General features: G+C 41.9%; 1 protein-coding gene across 28 annotated transcripts in view; it reads left to right on the top strand.

The window, feature by feature from the left end:
- The window catches only part of DLG2 (discs large MAGUK scaffold protein 2), a 1429269-nt gene that overhangs the window by 1085685 nt on the left and 327267 nt on the right, over positions 1-16317 (top strand). For all 28 annotated transcript variants that reach the window (XR_008318273.1, XR_008318272.1, XM_053304274.1 and 25 more), the window contains one exon: positions 1439-1580. Coding sequence is in view for 26 of the 28 variants with exons in the window: in XM_053304274.1 (XP_053160249.1) it covers positions 1439-1580 (142 nt within the window). In the remaining 2 variants the exon portion in view is untranslated. The remainder of the gene's footprint in view (positions 1-1438; positions 1581-16317) is intronic.

Here is a 16317-nt window from a genome sequence, read left to right as displayed (position 1 = left end):
AGTAGTTCCCATAATTGAAGAATAGGAAAATAAATTACATAAATATGTAATTTTGGCGAAATTAGTGCATTACATGAGAATGAAGCAAAAAATGCAATTGTTTCAATGAAAAATTGGCAATTGGCTATTAATTATTGGCATAATAAGGCACATATATCAAGTGATGTTGATCATGTGTTCATTTGTCTGCAAAGTAACTTTTATACCTATAATAATTATCAAGGAAATACTTGCATATGTGCATCTGGAATTGTCAGTAAACATTGTAATTAATGTAAAAACTGCAATTATACCTCCAATTAAATTGCATTGTAATCTTCATCGTCTTGATCTATTAATATTAGGCAAATATAAGTGGCCTACATTTACAGAGTTCTTGTAAGAATTACTGAGATAGTGATTAGGAAAATTACTATGGGCAGCTTTGTATGATCATTACCAGGCTGGCAAGCCAAGAACCAGAGCATTCTGGCAAATGCACACCCCTGGTGGGTGTGTCATGTGAAGCTGCCAACTGATCGTTCCTGTGGCACTTTACTGAATCAGACAGCCAACGGCTGTCTGACTTCTGTAACAAAGATTTGAAGTTGTGTGGACGGTTGGAAGAAACTTGGTTGCATACGGCAGGAACTGGCGGTTGGTGGCTTCACACATCAGACCTGCCGCAAGTGTGCACTTGAGTGAGTTGGCCAGGCCATTGTTGGAGATTATGGGAGTTGTAGTTGGGAGCCCCTGATATCGACCATATCAACATGACATTCATTTTATCAGACCACTTCTGAATCCAGTCTGGCTTGAGCTGAAATCAAAGGCAACAAAATGGGGAAACACAGGGTAGCCTTTGAAGGAATTGATACAATGTTTGTTCTTGATTTTACCCCTTCCTATGTTGGTAGTAATGCTTTATTTTGATGTGAGATGGCAAATACTAAGACAGTGACTGACATCCAGACGAATGGAACATTGCACCAGCGCAATGAACAAGGATGCATCCATGCAAGGAGGTTGTGTAGCTGAACCAATGATCAAGGTGGTGGGATTTCTTGTGCTCTCAGCCTGCTTGTGCAAATGCTGCGCTTGCACAATGTGGACAGCAGATAGCTCAGTATCATTTCCTGAAACATATATGGACAGAGGAAGACGTTTCACAGTGAGAGGTCGTGCATGCTGTCATGCAAGCGTACCCTGTGGCACCAGCGCATCACTAGTCTGGAACACCAACTCCCTACATAGCGGAACTCGCTGGCGCAACATTCTTGCACTAGCACATGTTTGTGCAAATGCAGCATTAGTCTGGATTTCAGCCAATGTATCTTGAAGGCTTTTGTGAAAAGAGATGAGCTACAAATATTTTACCTAAAATAAATCAGACTACACTTGCTCTGTCATGCTGAATTTCACTAGGGTTAAATATGTTGTTTTTCTTTTTAACCTCTAGCTTATTCCCCACCAATGGAAAACCATATATTGTCTTCAGGCAACAATGGCACTTTAGAATATAAGGCATCCTTGGCTCCAATCTCGCCGGGAAGATATTCGCCTATCCCAAAGCACATGCTAGTGGAGGATGACTATACCAGGTCAGATATCCAGCTTTACTGAGTGCCTTTGGTTGATTACTTGCTTCAGGGAACACAATTTTAAATGCCATTATTAGTTCATAAGCAGTGAGACAATCTTATTATGTAAGACAGAGAAATAGGCCTCTAGCTATCTAGCTGACTCTCAAAATAAGCAGGGAATGCATGTTTTTATTGTAACTTTTGGAGGGGAAAATATATCATCTTCTCTATTACTAAATTAATGGTCAAAATAATGGACCCCACTATATAGTAGACAACAGTTGCAGCCTCAGTAACCAATAATAGCTCCTGCCCATCCCTGCTTCTCCTTGCACACCACAGCCTTGATTTTTTAATCCTTCTGTTCCCTGCCCAAAAAGTCAGTCTCCTGTTCCTTTCCTGCTGCATCTTCCCACTTCCTCTTCCTCCTAGGCCATGATCCCCTATCTTGGTATTTCTCAGGTACCACTTCTTTAGCTAATTTGAACTCCAGTCCAAGTCGAAGCTAAACACCAAAAAGGGGGAAGAAAGAGTCATTGCCCTTTCACTTATGGTGGATCTAGATCAGGGGTTCTCAACGTTGGGTCTCTAGATGTTATTGGACTTCAACTCCCATAATCCCCTGCCCCAGTGGCCTTTGGTTGGGAATTATGGAAATTGAAGTCCAATAACATCTGGGGACCCAACCTTGAGAATCCCTGATCTAGATGATTATTTTAAAAACAACAACAACAAAGGGACAAGTGACAAGTTCACAACTCACTACCTCTTGCCTCATCTCAAATTCCCAAGGGTTTTGAGACAGTGGTGAACTGCCTTATCAGTCTGTGACACATTCAAAATTTCACTTGAATCTAGGATGCAAAACCTTCCAGTTTTTCTGCCACCCCAAACACTGGCATCAAATGTTCATGTCAGTGTTGATGAATATTTTGCTATTGTACATCAGTTTTCTCTTGCCGAGTTGCAAGAATTTTCCTTGCAGAATCTCTCTTGCAGAGGGCACCAACCTCTGTTTCTCAGTGTATTAGGGATTACTTCAAGCATTAAAGGGTTAGCAGGTGCTCCCCCCCACATATTTTCACCACCACCCCTTTTGCTCCCTATCCACCAGAGAGGAACTTTACAGCAAAGTGTCAGACAATACAGTCATCATGTATTATCATCCTAAAGTAGTATATTTTGGTCCCTCTGACTGCTTCACACAATTTAGGGTTGAATGCACATGGACGTTGTGATTGTTGACACTGCTAGTGGTAAATAGTTTTCCTCCAGTGCTATACCACTACAAAGAAAGATGTCTAACCTTTCCCTATGTGCTAGATTTCAGCATTTATGAAGGATGTGACAATGACAAAGACACATTTGATGTGCAACAATACCTCCAGGAATATTTCCTTTGCTGTGGCTGCTCTTTGCAGGGAATGGTTTGGAGCATGTCTATTCTACATGTTTAAACCAGTATTAAACCATTTTAATTGTCTTATTTTCCCCTGCTCTGAGAAACCTGGGAAAGGTGGCTGATGTTCCGAGAATTCTTTGCTTAAAGATCCCCACCCCCTTTGAAAACTGCGGCTCCAAGAGATACTAGCTTGGGAGCCATGACCCTAAACACAAGTCTGAAGCTTGATAGATATAAGAACAGCCCTGCTGGATTAGGCCTAAGGCCTATATAGTCCAGTATCCTGTTTCACAAGAGGTGAGGGCATGCCTGCTGTTACTCTCCTGCAACTGGTATATAAAGGTATATTGCTTCCAAGGCTGGAAGAAGCCTATAGCAATCAGACGAATAGCCATTGATAGACCTGCCCTCCATGAATTTGATAGATATTTTTGGAAGGGCAGTATAGAAATTGAATGAATGAATAAATAAATAAATCTGTCCTCCATGAATTTGTCTAAGCCCCTCTTAAAGTCATCCAGGCTGGTGGCCATCACCACATCCCGTGGCAGAGAAATGCATAGATTAATTATGCTTTGTGTGAAAAGGTGCTTCTTTTTGTGGGTCCTTAATTTCCTGGCCGTTTCATGGGATGATGACCCCTAGTTCTAGTGTTATGAGAGAGGGAGAAAAAAGTTGACAACTTTCTTCGTCAAGTATGAAGGTGATGTATTGGAGAAGTAATTCTTCTAAGCAAACGTGATACTAAGAGCTAGAAATCCACATTCTTTTTTTCTTTTTTTTTAAAAGTTGGGTGTATCTATACACATATACTGGCTTAGCAGTCATTTCTTTTCTCAGGGAGTCTTCTGAGTTATGCACGAGATAGAGAGTATCTCCATGAACTACAGTTCCCAAGATTCTTAAGGGGGTTGTATAACTGATAAACTGCTTCAAAACCAAATCTGTGGATCTAGCTTTCGAAGCTAATGTCTTATTTTATTGGAGCCAGCCTTATCAGTGGTCTTGGTTCCAAAAAATGTCCTTGTAAGATAACTCTCTTCGGTGTGAATTATCCTCCACCATATATTAGGCAGTTACAGGCCGTCCATTGTGGCTCATCAACCTCGCAACATCCTGTGCATATTGGCTCATGCTAGTAATGCCGTTTCACACAGGGGTGGCCCACGATTTTGTGCTCCTGAGGTGAGATGCCAAATGCTGCCTGGCGCTGTGCCCCTGGTTGGGGGGGGGCAGCCTTGGAAGCTTTGAAAGTGGGGTGGGGGGGAGGGAGTAAGGAAGCTTGCCAGCAGCCTTCTCTCCTCTTCTTGTGTTTCGTTCAAGTTCTGTAAGGAGTATGAAAGGCACTCCTTGCAAAGCTTGGAAAGGTCACATTAATCTCTAAGAGCTGCGATGGCTGTGGTGGGAAGCATCTTTGACTCATTTTGTTCCATTTCTGTACCGCTTTTCATTAAAATAATCCCAAAGCAGTTTACAATATAATTAAAATCATACTTTATAATTAAACCAGTTAATTATACTGGTTTTATTATACTGGTTATTTATACTGGTTAATTATACTGGTTTTCTCCCCACCAGTTGCAGGGGAGCAACAGCAGGAGAGCGGGCATGCTCTCACCTCTTGCCTGTGGGATTCCCAGAGGTATCTGGTGGGCCACAGTGGGAAACAGTGGCCAGGCTTGCCACCCGCTGCATCTGACTGTATGCTCCAGCATATACTGTCCTTGGACACCATGTGAGAGGAGGCCCTTATGGGGAAGAGAGCTAGTCTTGAGATAGCAAGCATGACTTGTCCCCTTAGCTAAGCAGGGTCCACCCTGGTTGCATATGAAAGGGCGATTAGAAATGTGAGCACTGTAAGATATTCCCCTCAGGGGATCGAGCCGCTGTGGGAAGAGCAGAATGTTTCATGTTCCCTCCCTGGCTTCTCCAAGATAGGGCTGAGAGAGACTCCTGCCTGCAACCTTGGAGAAGACGCTGCCAGTCTGTGAAGACAATACTGAACTAGATAGACCACTGGTCTGACTCAGTATATGGCAGTTTCCTATGTTCCTATGCTCCTAACAGGATGCTAGGCCTTGGGCCTGATGCAGCAGGGCTGTAATGTTCATAAAACCCTGCACAATTAAAATACAAATTAAAATTACAAATATTAATTATACAAATAATATATCTCTATTTAAAAGCTTTAGAAACCTATATAAAACAGTAACACACAAAACAAAAAGCAGCTGCAGTAAAAACTGTACTCTCATATGGTACTCTCATATGGCCTGGGTGAAGAGCCAGGTTTTTACTTGTTTTCTAAAAACTGCGATGGAGGCTGAGGAACGGATGCCTGTCTTGCTTTCCTGCTGGCACTCCAAATCATCTACTGCCTCCACTGGCCTCATGAAAGGGCCACTCATGGTTTCCCACACTGGAGAAGCTGCTGCCAGTCTGTGAAGACAATACTGAGCTAGATAGACCAATGGTGTGACTCAGTATATGGCAGCTTCCTATGTTCCTATGTTCCAAAGACAACTTATGTTGAACCCCTAGTACACACTCAGCAGAGAGCTGTGTCTAATACCAGCTCCTAAATAATGTACCTCTGTGATCCCATATGATGCATGGGTTTGCAAGCTATGTGTGTCACTTTGAAGATGGAACTAGATCTTTGACAGCAAACTCTTCTAGGAACTTGATCCAATAGCTTTGTACTATGAAGTGGGTGGGATGGAGGATCTGCAAGGAATAAGTGCTGGGTGATGCATGCTTTTTCTCCACAAGCAGCACTGAGATGCTTTTGTCTACTTGACACAACACTTGACCCTAGATTGGGCAGAGGGAAGTGACATGGGAGGGTGTTTAGAGAGAGCAGTAGGCAGACGAAGGCCAGCTTCACACTACCATTGGCAAGTTGGTAAAAAGTGTAGTAGAGAGAACCAGAGGCTCCCGAGGAGCACGTGTTCCCATCGGGCATGTGGTGTAAACCTAACAATGCATCCAGTTACTGACTTCCCCTGGAGCTTCTACCAAGAATCTCTGCCCACCTTCAAAACTAGATGTCAAGTTGGATGGAGAAGCTTGGGTGGGAGTCAGTTACCAGGCGCATCGGCGAGTTCGCACAATTCCCCGGGAGGCTCTGGTTCCCTCTCCTGTACTTCCTACTGACTTGCTAGTGAATGTGTAAAGCTGGCCAAAGAGTTGAGCATCCTCTCCCTGCTACTGTTCTCCTAAAAAAAAATCTTGCCCTCCCCCAGCCACTCTGGTGGAGAAGCAACAATCCAGTTTCACAGACCTCTGTTTGTCACCGCACATCTAGTGCACACCTTGAAAATGTAATGCCTGAAGCGACCCTGATGAGGAAGTGTTGCATAGCACAAAGCCCCATATTCCGGCTTGGCCCTAGTGACCTCTCTCTCTTTTTGCAGATATGACTTCCCCTGGTAGGTGTGTCTCACTGGAGCAGGGATAACTGCCGGCCAATAGGGGGATTCCCATGAGTGCAAGAGATGCAATCAATCATTCAGACAAACAAAAAAACCCTTTTGTCCTTTTTGTTCACTTCTGCCTGCTGGAAAGGGAGAAGACCTTTTGCCTTCTTTTAGAGTAACTTAAGCGCTCAGATACAAACCTTTATGGGCACCAGCTTGTGAACCTGCTTTAATGTAGTACTAATAATTAAGTGTGGAAATTTTCATGTTGCTAGATTTGCTCAGTATGAAACAAAAAAGCAGCATGTGCCAGTGGTTAGATCAGGAGCTCAAAAGCCAGCCTTTGGCACCCTTCTCTGCTGCTGATCTTTTTTTTTTTTTTTTTTTTTGGTTCATTTCTGAACATCATTTTAAACTTTTGCTTTTTGCAGCTTTCTTGATGGTAATGAAACATTGCTACTTAAAGTTTGCCTGCTTGTGTAATGAGTTTGCAGCGTGTAGATGAGAAATACTGACTAATACAAAGCTTTGCATTATCTCGTCATACAGTTGGAAAGGAGCAGAATGGTTTTGAATGCATTTGAGGAAATATATTACTTAAAAATAATAATAAATTGTTCATCAGATTAGAATGGACTGTCCATAAATTATGTAACAAGGCTTCTGCGTGATTTTTGAAAACTAAACTGTGCCTGCCATATTGTCATATGGATTTTTTTTCTTTTGTAGTGATATTTATAAAGTGCTTCCAAAAACAAAACAAAAGAAAACCCTAAGCAATTTCCATTTGATAAAACATCAGAATGTAACAAATATCTTGCTAGATCAGGCAACAAAGGTCAACCTTTTTTAACAATGTATCCATGGTATTGACCACACTTAGAAACTTCAGGTATGGAAATATGTTTTTGCTTTTGTCTCAGCTATCACCTCTGAGAGTACAAAGTAATTGGGATAGCTTACAGAAGCATGTGGTTTGCACATGCCATCTGGATACACTGTGAGGATGGATGGGGCCTGAAAAGAGACAGGCACACCTATATCACATGCCCTCTACTCCTCCCCCCACAACCCAATTTACCAACTTCAGGCTGAGAAACAGTGGCTTGATTTGAAGCTATGGGCCTTCCCTCTGTCAATGGTTTGAGAGCATCCATGGCTGTGGCCTGGAACGACTCAAAAGGGAGGTTTCAGTTTAGCTTCTTGACTGCTGTGATTTATTTGTTGCTCCAAAACAGAAAGCTGGAATCGTACGAATCTGGGTGGCCATGTAGATGTGTGCTCATGTACGGCCACTAATGTGTCCAAATCTGGCTTACCTATTGCACACAATGGAGCATTATCGTGTGCTCTTGAAGCCAGGTTCCGCCAATGGCATTCCATTCTTACTGGATCAATCATTCACTGGCCAACATCTTGACTAATGCCATGCTGGCACCACAGTGAACAAAGTTGTGTTAGTGCAAGACCACATAGCTGCACTGCACCATGGGGTTTTTCAGAATTGCACTCTTTGCACAAAAGCTTCCTGAAAAACGTACAAGGCGTATCGAAGGTGGCACCCGTTTTGTGCAAGCTCAAACATGTGTGCACTAACACATCACTAGTGTAGACTTGGCACCGCAGTCTTGCCCTAGTACAATGTCCTTGTGCAAGCACAACATTAGTCAGGATATCATTTTATTATAATGCACGTGATATCTTACAGTTTACATAATCTCTGGACAGTCCGTAGCTGAGCTTTTGCAAAACCATCTCCATGATCAATTTCATTCCCCTTTGCTACATTTATTCTCTCATGTAGCTGTGTGTTCTTGAAAGAAAGAAAGAAATACTGAGATAAATGTGGTCATTACCGCAAGTTCTCAATGCCGCTTTGCATGGTAACCATGACAACCATGATGTATGGAATCTATGTTCCATATGCTGTCTGACCATGGAGGTGCTGCTGGAAAATTTCCACCCCGCTTGTTTCCATTAGGAAACTATAGAGAGAGAACTATACTCTGTCATCTGAGAGAGCTGTATGCATTTTTGCATAGCCTAATGCATCACTCATGAGAGAAAGGAATGGGCTTCTGCCACTAATTCACTGCTACAGTGTTTTAGTTGTGTTTCTTAAACAGTATGAATGTTACCAAGCAATTTCTGCTCTCGTGATTCTCTGTCTTTTTTCATTCTTAATATTAACGATCCATTGTTAACTGATTTTGCTTGCATATTGTAATGTAATTTTAAGGTAACAGCTGATGATGATAGAATGTGTGCTATGATTTTTTTTAAAAAAGAAAAAACAGCATTTGCTTTCACTGGAAATGTTCGTGTAAGCTTCTTCTTCTTCTTTTAAAGTTATTGAGGTAGCCAATTGTGTACACAGGGAATGCATTGCCAGAGGTCAGCTGAAGCTAAGTAAGCATAAGATTAGAACCAGGATAAGGAAGAGTCTTTAGAGAGTCAGTGGTATCATGGATTCCCAGCCTTTTAGAGAGTCGATCTAAGCAGTGAAATGTGCTGATACAGAGTTTGTCTGTCTCTGACCCTTTCACTTAAATCTATTGGTTGAGGGATAAGCACCTTACACTTCCCATAGCCAAGCTGCCTGATACTGTCACATGTTCTATAGCTCCCCTTTCCACCTTTACCAAACCAACCAACCACTCCACCCCCAAGCAGGTATCCAGGGAGCTCTGTATATAGTCAATGAGCACACTCTCTCATCTCTGGCCTGCACTTCCTTAAGTGTGGAACTCGGCCCCCTTTTCAAAACTAGGTCCCTGCAAGGAGCTTTGTGCCACTGTCCTGTAAGTAGGTGGAGACTTTGGAACAAATTGGCTAAGCCATATTGCACAACCAGACGCCATGATGCTCCAACTTTGGAAGCCAGGGTCAGGCCACCAGAGTCCTCAAAGACGTTGTCACGGCTGGCTTCTCCCGTGTGCTATATTATTCCCAGTGGGGAGAAAAAACTAATACACAATTACCTGTTACTGCCATCAGTCTGTTACACATTGGAAATATTTTTTTTCTCATATAAATTGAGGTGATTTGCAGTCAAAAACTGTGTTCTACCTGGGTTTGGGAGCTGTGAGTGTGAGTGCTCCCAATTTTTGTGGAAGCAAGGTAGGAGGAAAACTTGGGCAGCTTTCCCCCCACCTTGCTCCCACACACAGCCACTTCTACCCAGGTTTTCCTCCTACCTTGCTTCCACACAACTGAAAACTGGGAGGACACACAGCTCCCAAACCCAAGTAGAACACAGTTCTACTTCACCCTGACCTCACCCTGTCTCAGTTGATGAACCCTTTATGTGTACCCTCTGCTTGTATTGCACCCACATTAATTATGCCTGAACATATCCTGGGGTGGGGGTGGGGGGAGTCATTGACTTTTTGAAATATAACATTACATATTGATCCCACACTTCTTCCAAGGACAGGCATATAGGCTCTCCCCCGATCCCTATTCCACAGCCATCCTGTGATGTTAGTTAGTGACTGATAGATACAAAGTCACTCAATGAGCTTCATGGCTGAGTGAAGATTTGAACCCGGGAATCCTGTTCCTATTCTAACTCACTATTCCACACAGACTCTTGATGACAATCCCCACTTTGTCTTAACAACTGCTAATGGCCGGGGCGGGGGGGGGGATACAACTACTTAAAATGTGTATTTTAATCATTCAGAATATGTTCTGCTACATCTGATCTTTCCTTCTGTAATGTAAGTGTATTGCGATTGTCTATGGTTTTGAAGAATGCATTTTATTCAGAGTTGCACTGTATGGCAGCATGATCTTGTGTTGGAAAATATAGTCTAATACCATAGAACGTCTTCTTCAAAGTGTTTTCTCCCTATTGTGATTTGTTTATTACATTATTTCACCCTTCTTCCAAAGAACTCATAGCAGTATATATGAGACCCTCCCATTTATTCTCACAACAACCCTGTAAAGTAGGTTAGGCTGAGAGAGAGTGACTGGTCCAAGGTCACCCTCTATGTTTTGTGGTTATGTGGATGGTTGAAACTTGGTCTCCTAGTCTGACACTCTAACCTGGGGAAGGCAACTTTTGACACTCCGTCTATGGTTTAACTAAAGCTCCCATCATGCCCATATTGTTGTGGCTGGGGATGATGGGAGTTGTAGTTCAACTACAGCTGGAGTGCCAAAGATTGCCTACCCCTGCTCTAACCACTATACTGAACCATGAGGTTTATTTATAATAATAATAATAATTATTATTATTATTATTAATTAATTAATAAGATAGTTACAAACTAGAAGAATTTGTGAAAATAAAATAAAATCAGGAAATATGCCATTAATTGCCACCTAATTCATCAGCCACCAACAACATGGAAATGTATTTTAATTTAAAAATATGTTTCTTGTTAAACTGGAAGAAAAAGCAGAATCTGCCCTAGTGGTATTAGAGGGGTAGTGGAGGAGAATAATTTATTCCACTGAAGAAGTTGGGAATTGCTGATTACTCTGTGACACATCTGGCTATTTCTATTTAGAATAAAATGAAATTGTGCGTACCAAATATTGCAGTTCCAGGCTTTTACCTTTAATGGAGGCCTGTTCTGTGCATGGAGGAGAAAGAGACAGTAGCATGCAGAGGTATTAGAATGGACTGCATCACTTCAGGCTGCATGAGAGGGAGTTTTGATGGCTCCCATTTAAAACTGTGTGCATATAAAAAGCAGGGCTGAGATCAAAGGGCTTGAGATCAAATCCTCACCTTATCGTCCAAAATAATAGTCCGGTTTGCCACCAGCTCATATCATCATTCTGCTGTATGTGTCGAACCAGCCACAGACTGTAAGTAAGAGAAGTCAAGGAGATGAGGAACTGGGCCCTGCCTTGCTATGTGTCCTCTCCAGTTTTTGTCATCTATAAAGTTAGTGCAGCAACTTTTAACTTTTCTTCCTTACTTAAAATATCCATACCCCACCCCTCCGGTATACTACTGCTTGGGGCAGCTCACAAAATCCGTAAAAACAGGTGTCTGTATAAAAACAACATAAAACTAATAAAACTAATAGAAATTAACTAAACCCAAATTTAAAATTACAAGTTAAAAGGTTAGAATTGAAACCCACCAGATATAGACCATACCTAAAATGTTTAAACAATTCGCTAAAAAGATGAGTCTTTGACCATTTCTTAAAGACTTGGAGGGAGGAAGCATGGTGGAGCTCTTTCAGGGGGATGTTCCAAAGTCAAGGGGCCACAACCGAAAAGCCCCTGTCTGTAGTCCCCCTCAGCTGGATATCCATTGATGCAAATGAACACCCATGAACAGGGCCTGAGGTGCTGTATGGAGGGCCCTGGCAGGTTTGTAGGGAAGATAGGGTCCAACCAGATATCCCATCCCCAAGCCATGTAGGGCTTTAAAAATTAAGACCAACACTTTGAATCTAGCCTGGATGAAAATGAGTAACCAGGGAAGTTGCCACGGGATGGGTGTGATACTTGTGAAGAGGCTTGCATCAACAAGCATCCCATGTCCCTCAGTAATGGTGGAGAAGCATACCTGAAAGATGATTCGCCCACACCTTCTTAACTTCTGCTTTGCACAGCTGCACTGGAGAGTTAGATGGGTTCTAAGGCACACCCTCATTTCATATAGGGCCACAATGAAGCCCAATGGGACCTGGCCAGTGTCCTCCATGAACTCTGTGTGTGCCCTAAAATGTAGCCCACAATCCTCTGGAGTGCACTTAGGTTCCTTGAGAGCCATATTGCAATGGATCCTCGGGGCAGAAAGTATGAAAACCACAGGCTTGCCAAATTAAGGCTAGAGAGGAACATGCTCTGAAATGAACTAAGTTCTTTCCCCATACATTTGAAATAACTCTGTTCCACATCCAAGGCTTTGAGAAGAAGCTTTCTAGCAAAGCAAGAGAAAAATATCTCTCTTGCTTAGCTCAGAGGCCTTAAAGGGATTGTACCTTGAGGGAAGGAGGACCCATGGAGTCTCTCTGCGGGGTCAGGATCTCCTGTTGGGAGCTGTGTTTCCTCTCCCCTCCTTGTTTTCTAGGATGCAGCCCTTGACAAGCCTCCACCCAGCCCAGTTTAGTGTAACAAAGCCACAGAGCCCCTTCACATTAAACAAGGAGCAAAGGAAACAGCAAATCTCCTTCATTCACATTTTAAGACGAGTCAGAGAAGAATTTGGAGTCTTGTCAAATTCACTGCTCCTTGAAGATGGGTTTTAATGAGCTCCGGAAATTCATTTATGAGCCTGCCTTGGGAGAACTTTGTTAGCATCACTAATTAAGACTTTACTTTCAGTGTTTGGCTATGGCTGGTTAATATTGAAAATTAATATTAAAAACTTTCCTTGGAGCAATCTGTTTTGCCATGAAAGGCATGTTTGACTTCTTGGTCAGAAAAAAGTGAGTTTTTGGTGGGTTATACAGAACTGGAGAAAAGAAGGGTAGGAAATAACTCTTATATTAAAACCGCTGAACAGTTACTTTTCTAATTAAGAGCAGCCAATTTCCTGTTTGTTTGCCTAAGCTCTACAATACAGTTGAAAGTTCTCTCTTGTTGAAGGCGCCCTGTTGCTCCCAAGGTCAGATTCTTGGTGTTTAAAATGTTTGGAGTCAATGCCTATTATTAAACCCGATTGACTAGCACTAGCCTGACAACACGGGAAGGGTTTTAATTTAGTGGGGCAGGGTGGGGAGAGAAATCAGATTTCTGGCATGAATAATGAGGATCTCAATAGCACTCCACAGGGATCTTTAATGAGTTAAGGTTATCTCATTTCGTTTCTCTGTGGTAAAGCCATAATGAGGTGGCTTTTAACTATTGCATGCACTTGAAGCAATCTTTTTCCTGAATGTTTTCTTCTCCCTTCAGCTGCACAGCTAGCTCAGAATTACTCTATCCTGCAGATCTATTTGCTGCTGCTGCTGCTGTGGCGGCTGCTGCTGTTATTCCTATTATCCCCTCTAGCAGCAAATTCAGGTGGTTGCATGGCGATCATTTTACATGACAAGCAGAGCCAGCAAAAATAAGGTGGTGGTTTCCATGTACTCAGGGGGAAGATAGGGTTGGCCTGCTCAGACCTCTGAACAGCCAATAGCAGGGGTTCCCAGCCTGTGGTGCTCCAGATGTTGCTGAACTACAATTCCCATCACCCCCAGCTGCAATCTGTTGTGGCTGGGGATGGTGGGAGTTGTATTTCAGCATCTGGAGTGCCACAGGTTGGGAACCTGTAGCTTATAGGATGTATCCTGTTGAAGGATACATGCCATGAGATTCAAAAATTTCTCTCCCTGTGCTGTACAGGGATGTTTCAAGATAAAGGAAGCACCTTTTCTTTTTCATATTCCCCAGAACCACCCTCCACTGGTAATAAGCCCCAAATCTGACCCTCAACTTATATACAGCATAGCAAGAGAAAGGCTTAAGGGAAACAAGAAAGAAAAAAAGTTGTCCTTTTCTGCTTCCTCCCACCTGAAACATCCTGCAACACCTGAACAAGGTGGCCCTTTTCAAGGCTGGCTGGAGCCCTGAATACTCTGCTTAATGCTCTGCTTAAGGACTTGAGATATACATTTTGTTGCAGGTCCCACTTCTTACTGTTATTTCCACCTTGCCACCATTAGGGACGACAAGGCAGTTTGATAGGGATGTGCAAAGATTTGACCGAATCAATTCAAATTTGAGTCAAATTCAAATTGATCTAACTAGAATCCGCTTGCACAGAATGGGATTTGTTTGAATCAATTCAAATTTGGGTGAATTTGAATCGAATTCACATTGAATTCAAGTGAATTTTATTTGAGTTCAGGTGAATTTGATTCAAATCAATTCTAATGAATCCCATTCTGTGCAAGCATATTCAAGTCAAATCCATTCGAATCCGAATCCCTACAGCATTATACCTAAAGGACTGCCTTATTTAATATGCATCTATTTTATACTTTAAAGCAGAGGTTCTCAAATTTGGGTCCTCAGATGTTGTTGGACTACAAATCCTGTCATTCTCAGCCACAGTGGCCTTCACCAAATATTGTAATGGCTTGATATTGTGAAAAATGTTCTGGGGGAATTGACTGAATTGACTGAAACTCAGTCAACATCAGGAAGAGGCTAGTATAGTGATAATGGCCCACATGTTCCACAGTAATGTGAGTGGTTCCCAACCACCCATATTGCTATGGGCTCCTAATGGAGCACTGATGGCCTTGCACAAATGTGCAAAGTACTCTTCCTGAAGTGTGGGAGAGCTAGTTTAAGTATTTTGCTCTCTTGCGCAAAATCATCACTACTTCATTGGGAGCCAGCAGTAGTGCAGGCATCTGAGAACCCCCCATGTTAAATTTCAGAACATACGAGCCAATACGTCTAGCTGGGTTTTGTAATCAGGATGTATGCTAAGTCCACAAAATGATCCAGGATTTATTTCTATGCATACATTCATGGAAGAAGGTAGACTGAAATGGTTGGGCATGTTTTGCAGTAAATATAGCTCAATTTTAAAATTATTTTCCAATACTTTAGGGTCCCTTTGGGGACTTTGACTGCCTTTCTCCCATGTTATAAATTTTTGTGCTCATATGATTTAAAACTGTTTAGATTCACTACTAAGTAAGAACCTGGTCATTTTTAATACTGATGACAGACTTCATAGGGATTACAGGTCTATAATTAAAAAGCTTCCTGAAATAACTTACATATTTTATTTTTTTTATTTTGCAAATTAACACATACTCCTACAGTTCTGGTCTATGTGTGGTAGAATCACTTAAACCATTTCATTTAATTAAACAGGGCTGTCAGATTTCTGTAAACATGTAACCTACACAGCCAGCAGCCAATCAATTAATTTGTATTTGTATGAAGAATCACTCAGTAGCTCATTTTGTATGATGTATAGAATAATGTGAGCCTTCTGTCCCAAGGTATGTTTCTGAATGTAAAATTAAATGTTTGAAATTAAAAAGACAACTGTGTACAACATTGCAAAGGGAATGATATCCCCAGATGCTTGGGGACGGGGAGGGTGGTGTTGCATTTGTTATGTAATCTATTTCTATTCATAAGTGTAACAAATGCTTTGTATTTGTGTTAATCACAATAAAAGACATAAACAGAACAGCTGTTCGGTCTTTGAAAGTGCTTTGGTTGCAGATAAAAGAATGTGGATCAATCTTGAAAGGCTGCTTATCAGTTTTTTACATTGCCTTAATACCGCTTCATGCGATTCCCTGGGCATCTTTAAATGCATTTCAGGAGTTAGTGCTTCCTAGTGCAAGACTTTATTACTCACTTCCAATCTGCTACACTTTTGTGTTTGCAATTATACACAAACTACTTTTGATTTAATTACACAGCATCGTCCCTTCCACAATGCTTCTATCAGCCATGATGTGCGGCATTCCTTTATCCAATTGTATTTGTCGTCCTGTGGCAGAACTTGCAACCAGAGCATAGGCTACCAGCAAATGGGTTTCATTTTTTTTTTAAAAAAAGAGGATGTAGATGTACAGCAGATGTACAACCCAAATATGGTATACATAGGCACAACGTTTCACTTGTTATGTTGTACAATCAGTGTACTGCATATGCACATAGAGATCTGTACACACAGGCATCTAAACTTGCATTTACAGAGACTTGCGTCTTGGGCGATATCTAAATGTCTGAAATAAATGAATAAATGAATAAATAAAGTAAATAAATGAATAAATTAAAACCCACTTTTCAGCTGGCCAGTGGCAAATGCCCCCAGCTCTCTGGCAAGCACCCAGTGCCACACAGATCTCCTCCTGAAGGTCTCATTTTCACTCCCATTTTTGAGAATGAAAGAAATGGCAGGAATTCTTTCTGAGCAGTAAGAGAGGGCTCCCCCTGTTTCTTACCATCTCCCAGTGCTCTGATAGAAGATCCACTGCTCTCCTGTGTGCCAGAA

The sequence above is a fragment of the Hemicordylus capensis genome, chromosome 3, assembly GCF_027244095.1.
Source record: "Hemicordylus capensis ecotype Gifberg chromosome 3, rHemCap1.1.pri, whole genome shotgun sequence".
Taxonomy (NCBI): domain Eukaryota; kingdom Metazoa; phylum Chordata; class Lepidosauria; order Squamata; family Cordylidae; genus Hemicordylus; species Hemicordylus capensis.
The sequence above is the reverse complement of the archived record's forward strand: the minus strand, read 5'-3'. Positions and strand labels throughout refer to the sequence as shown.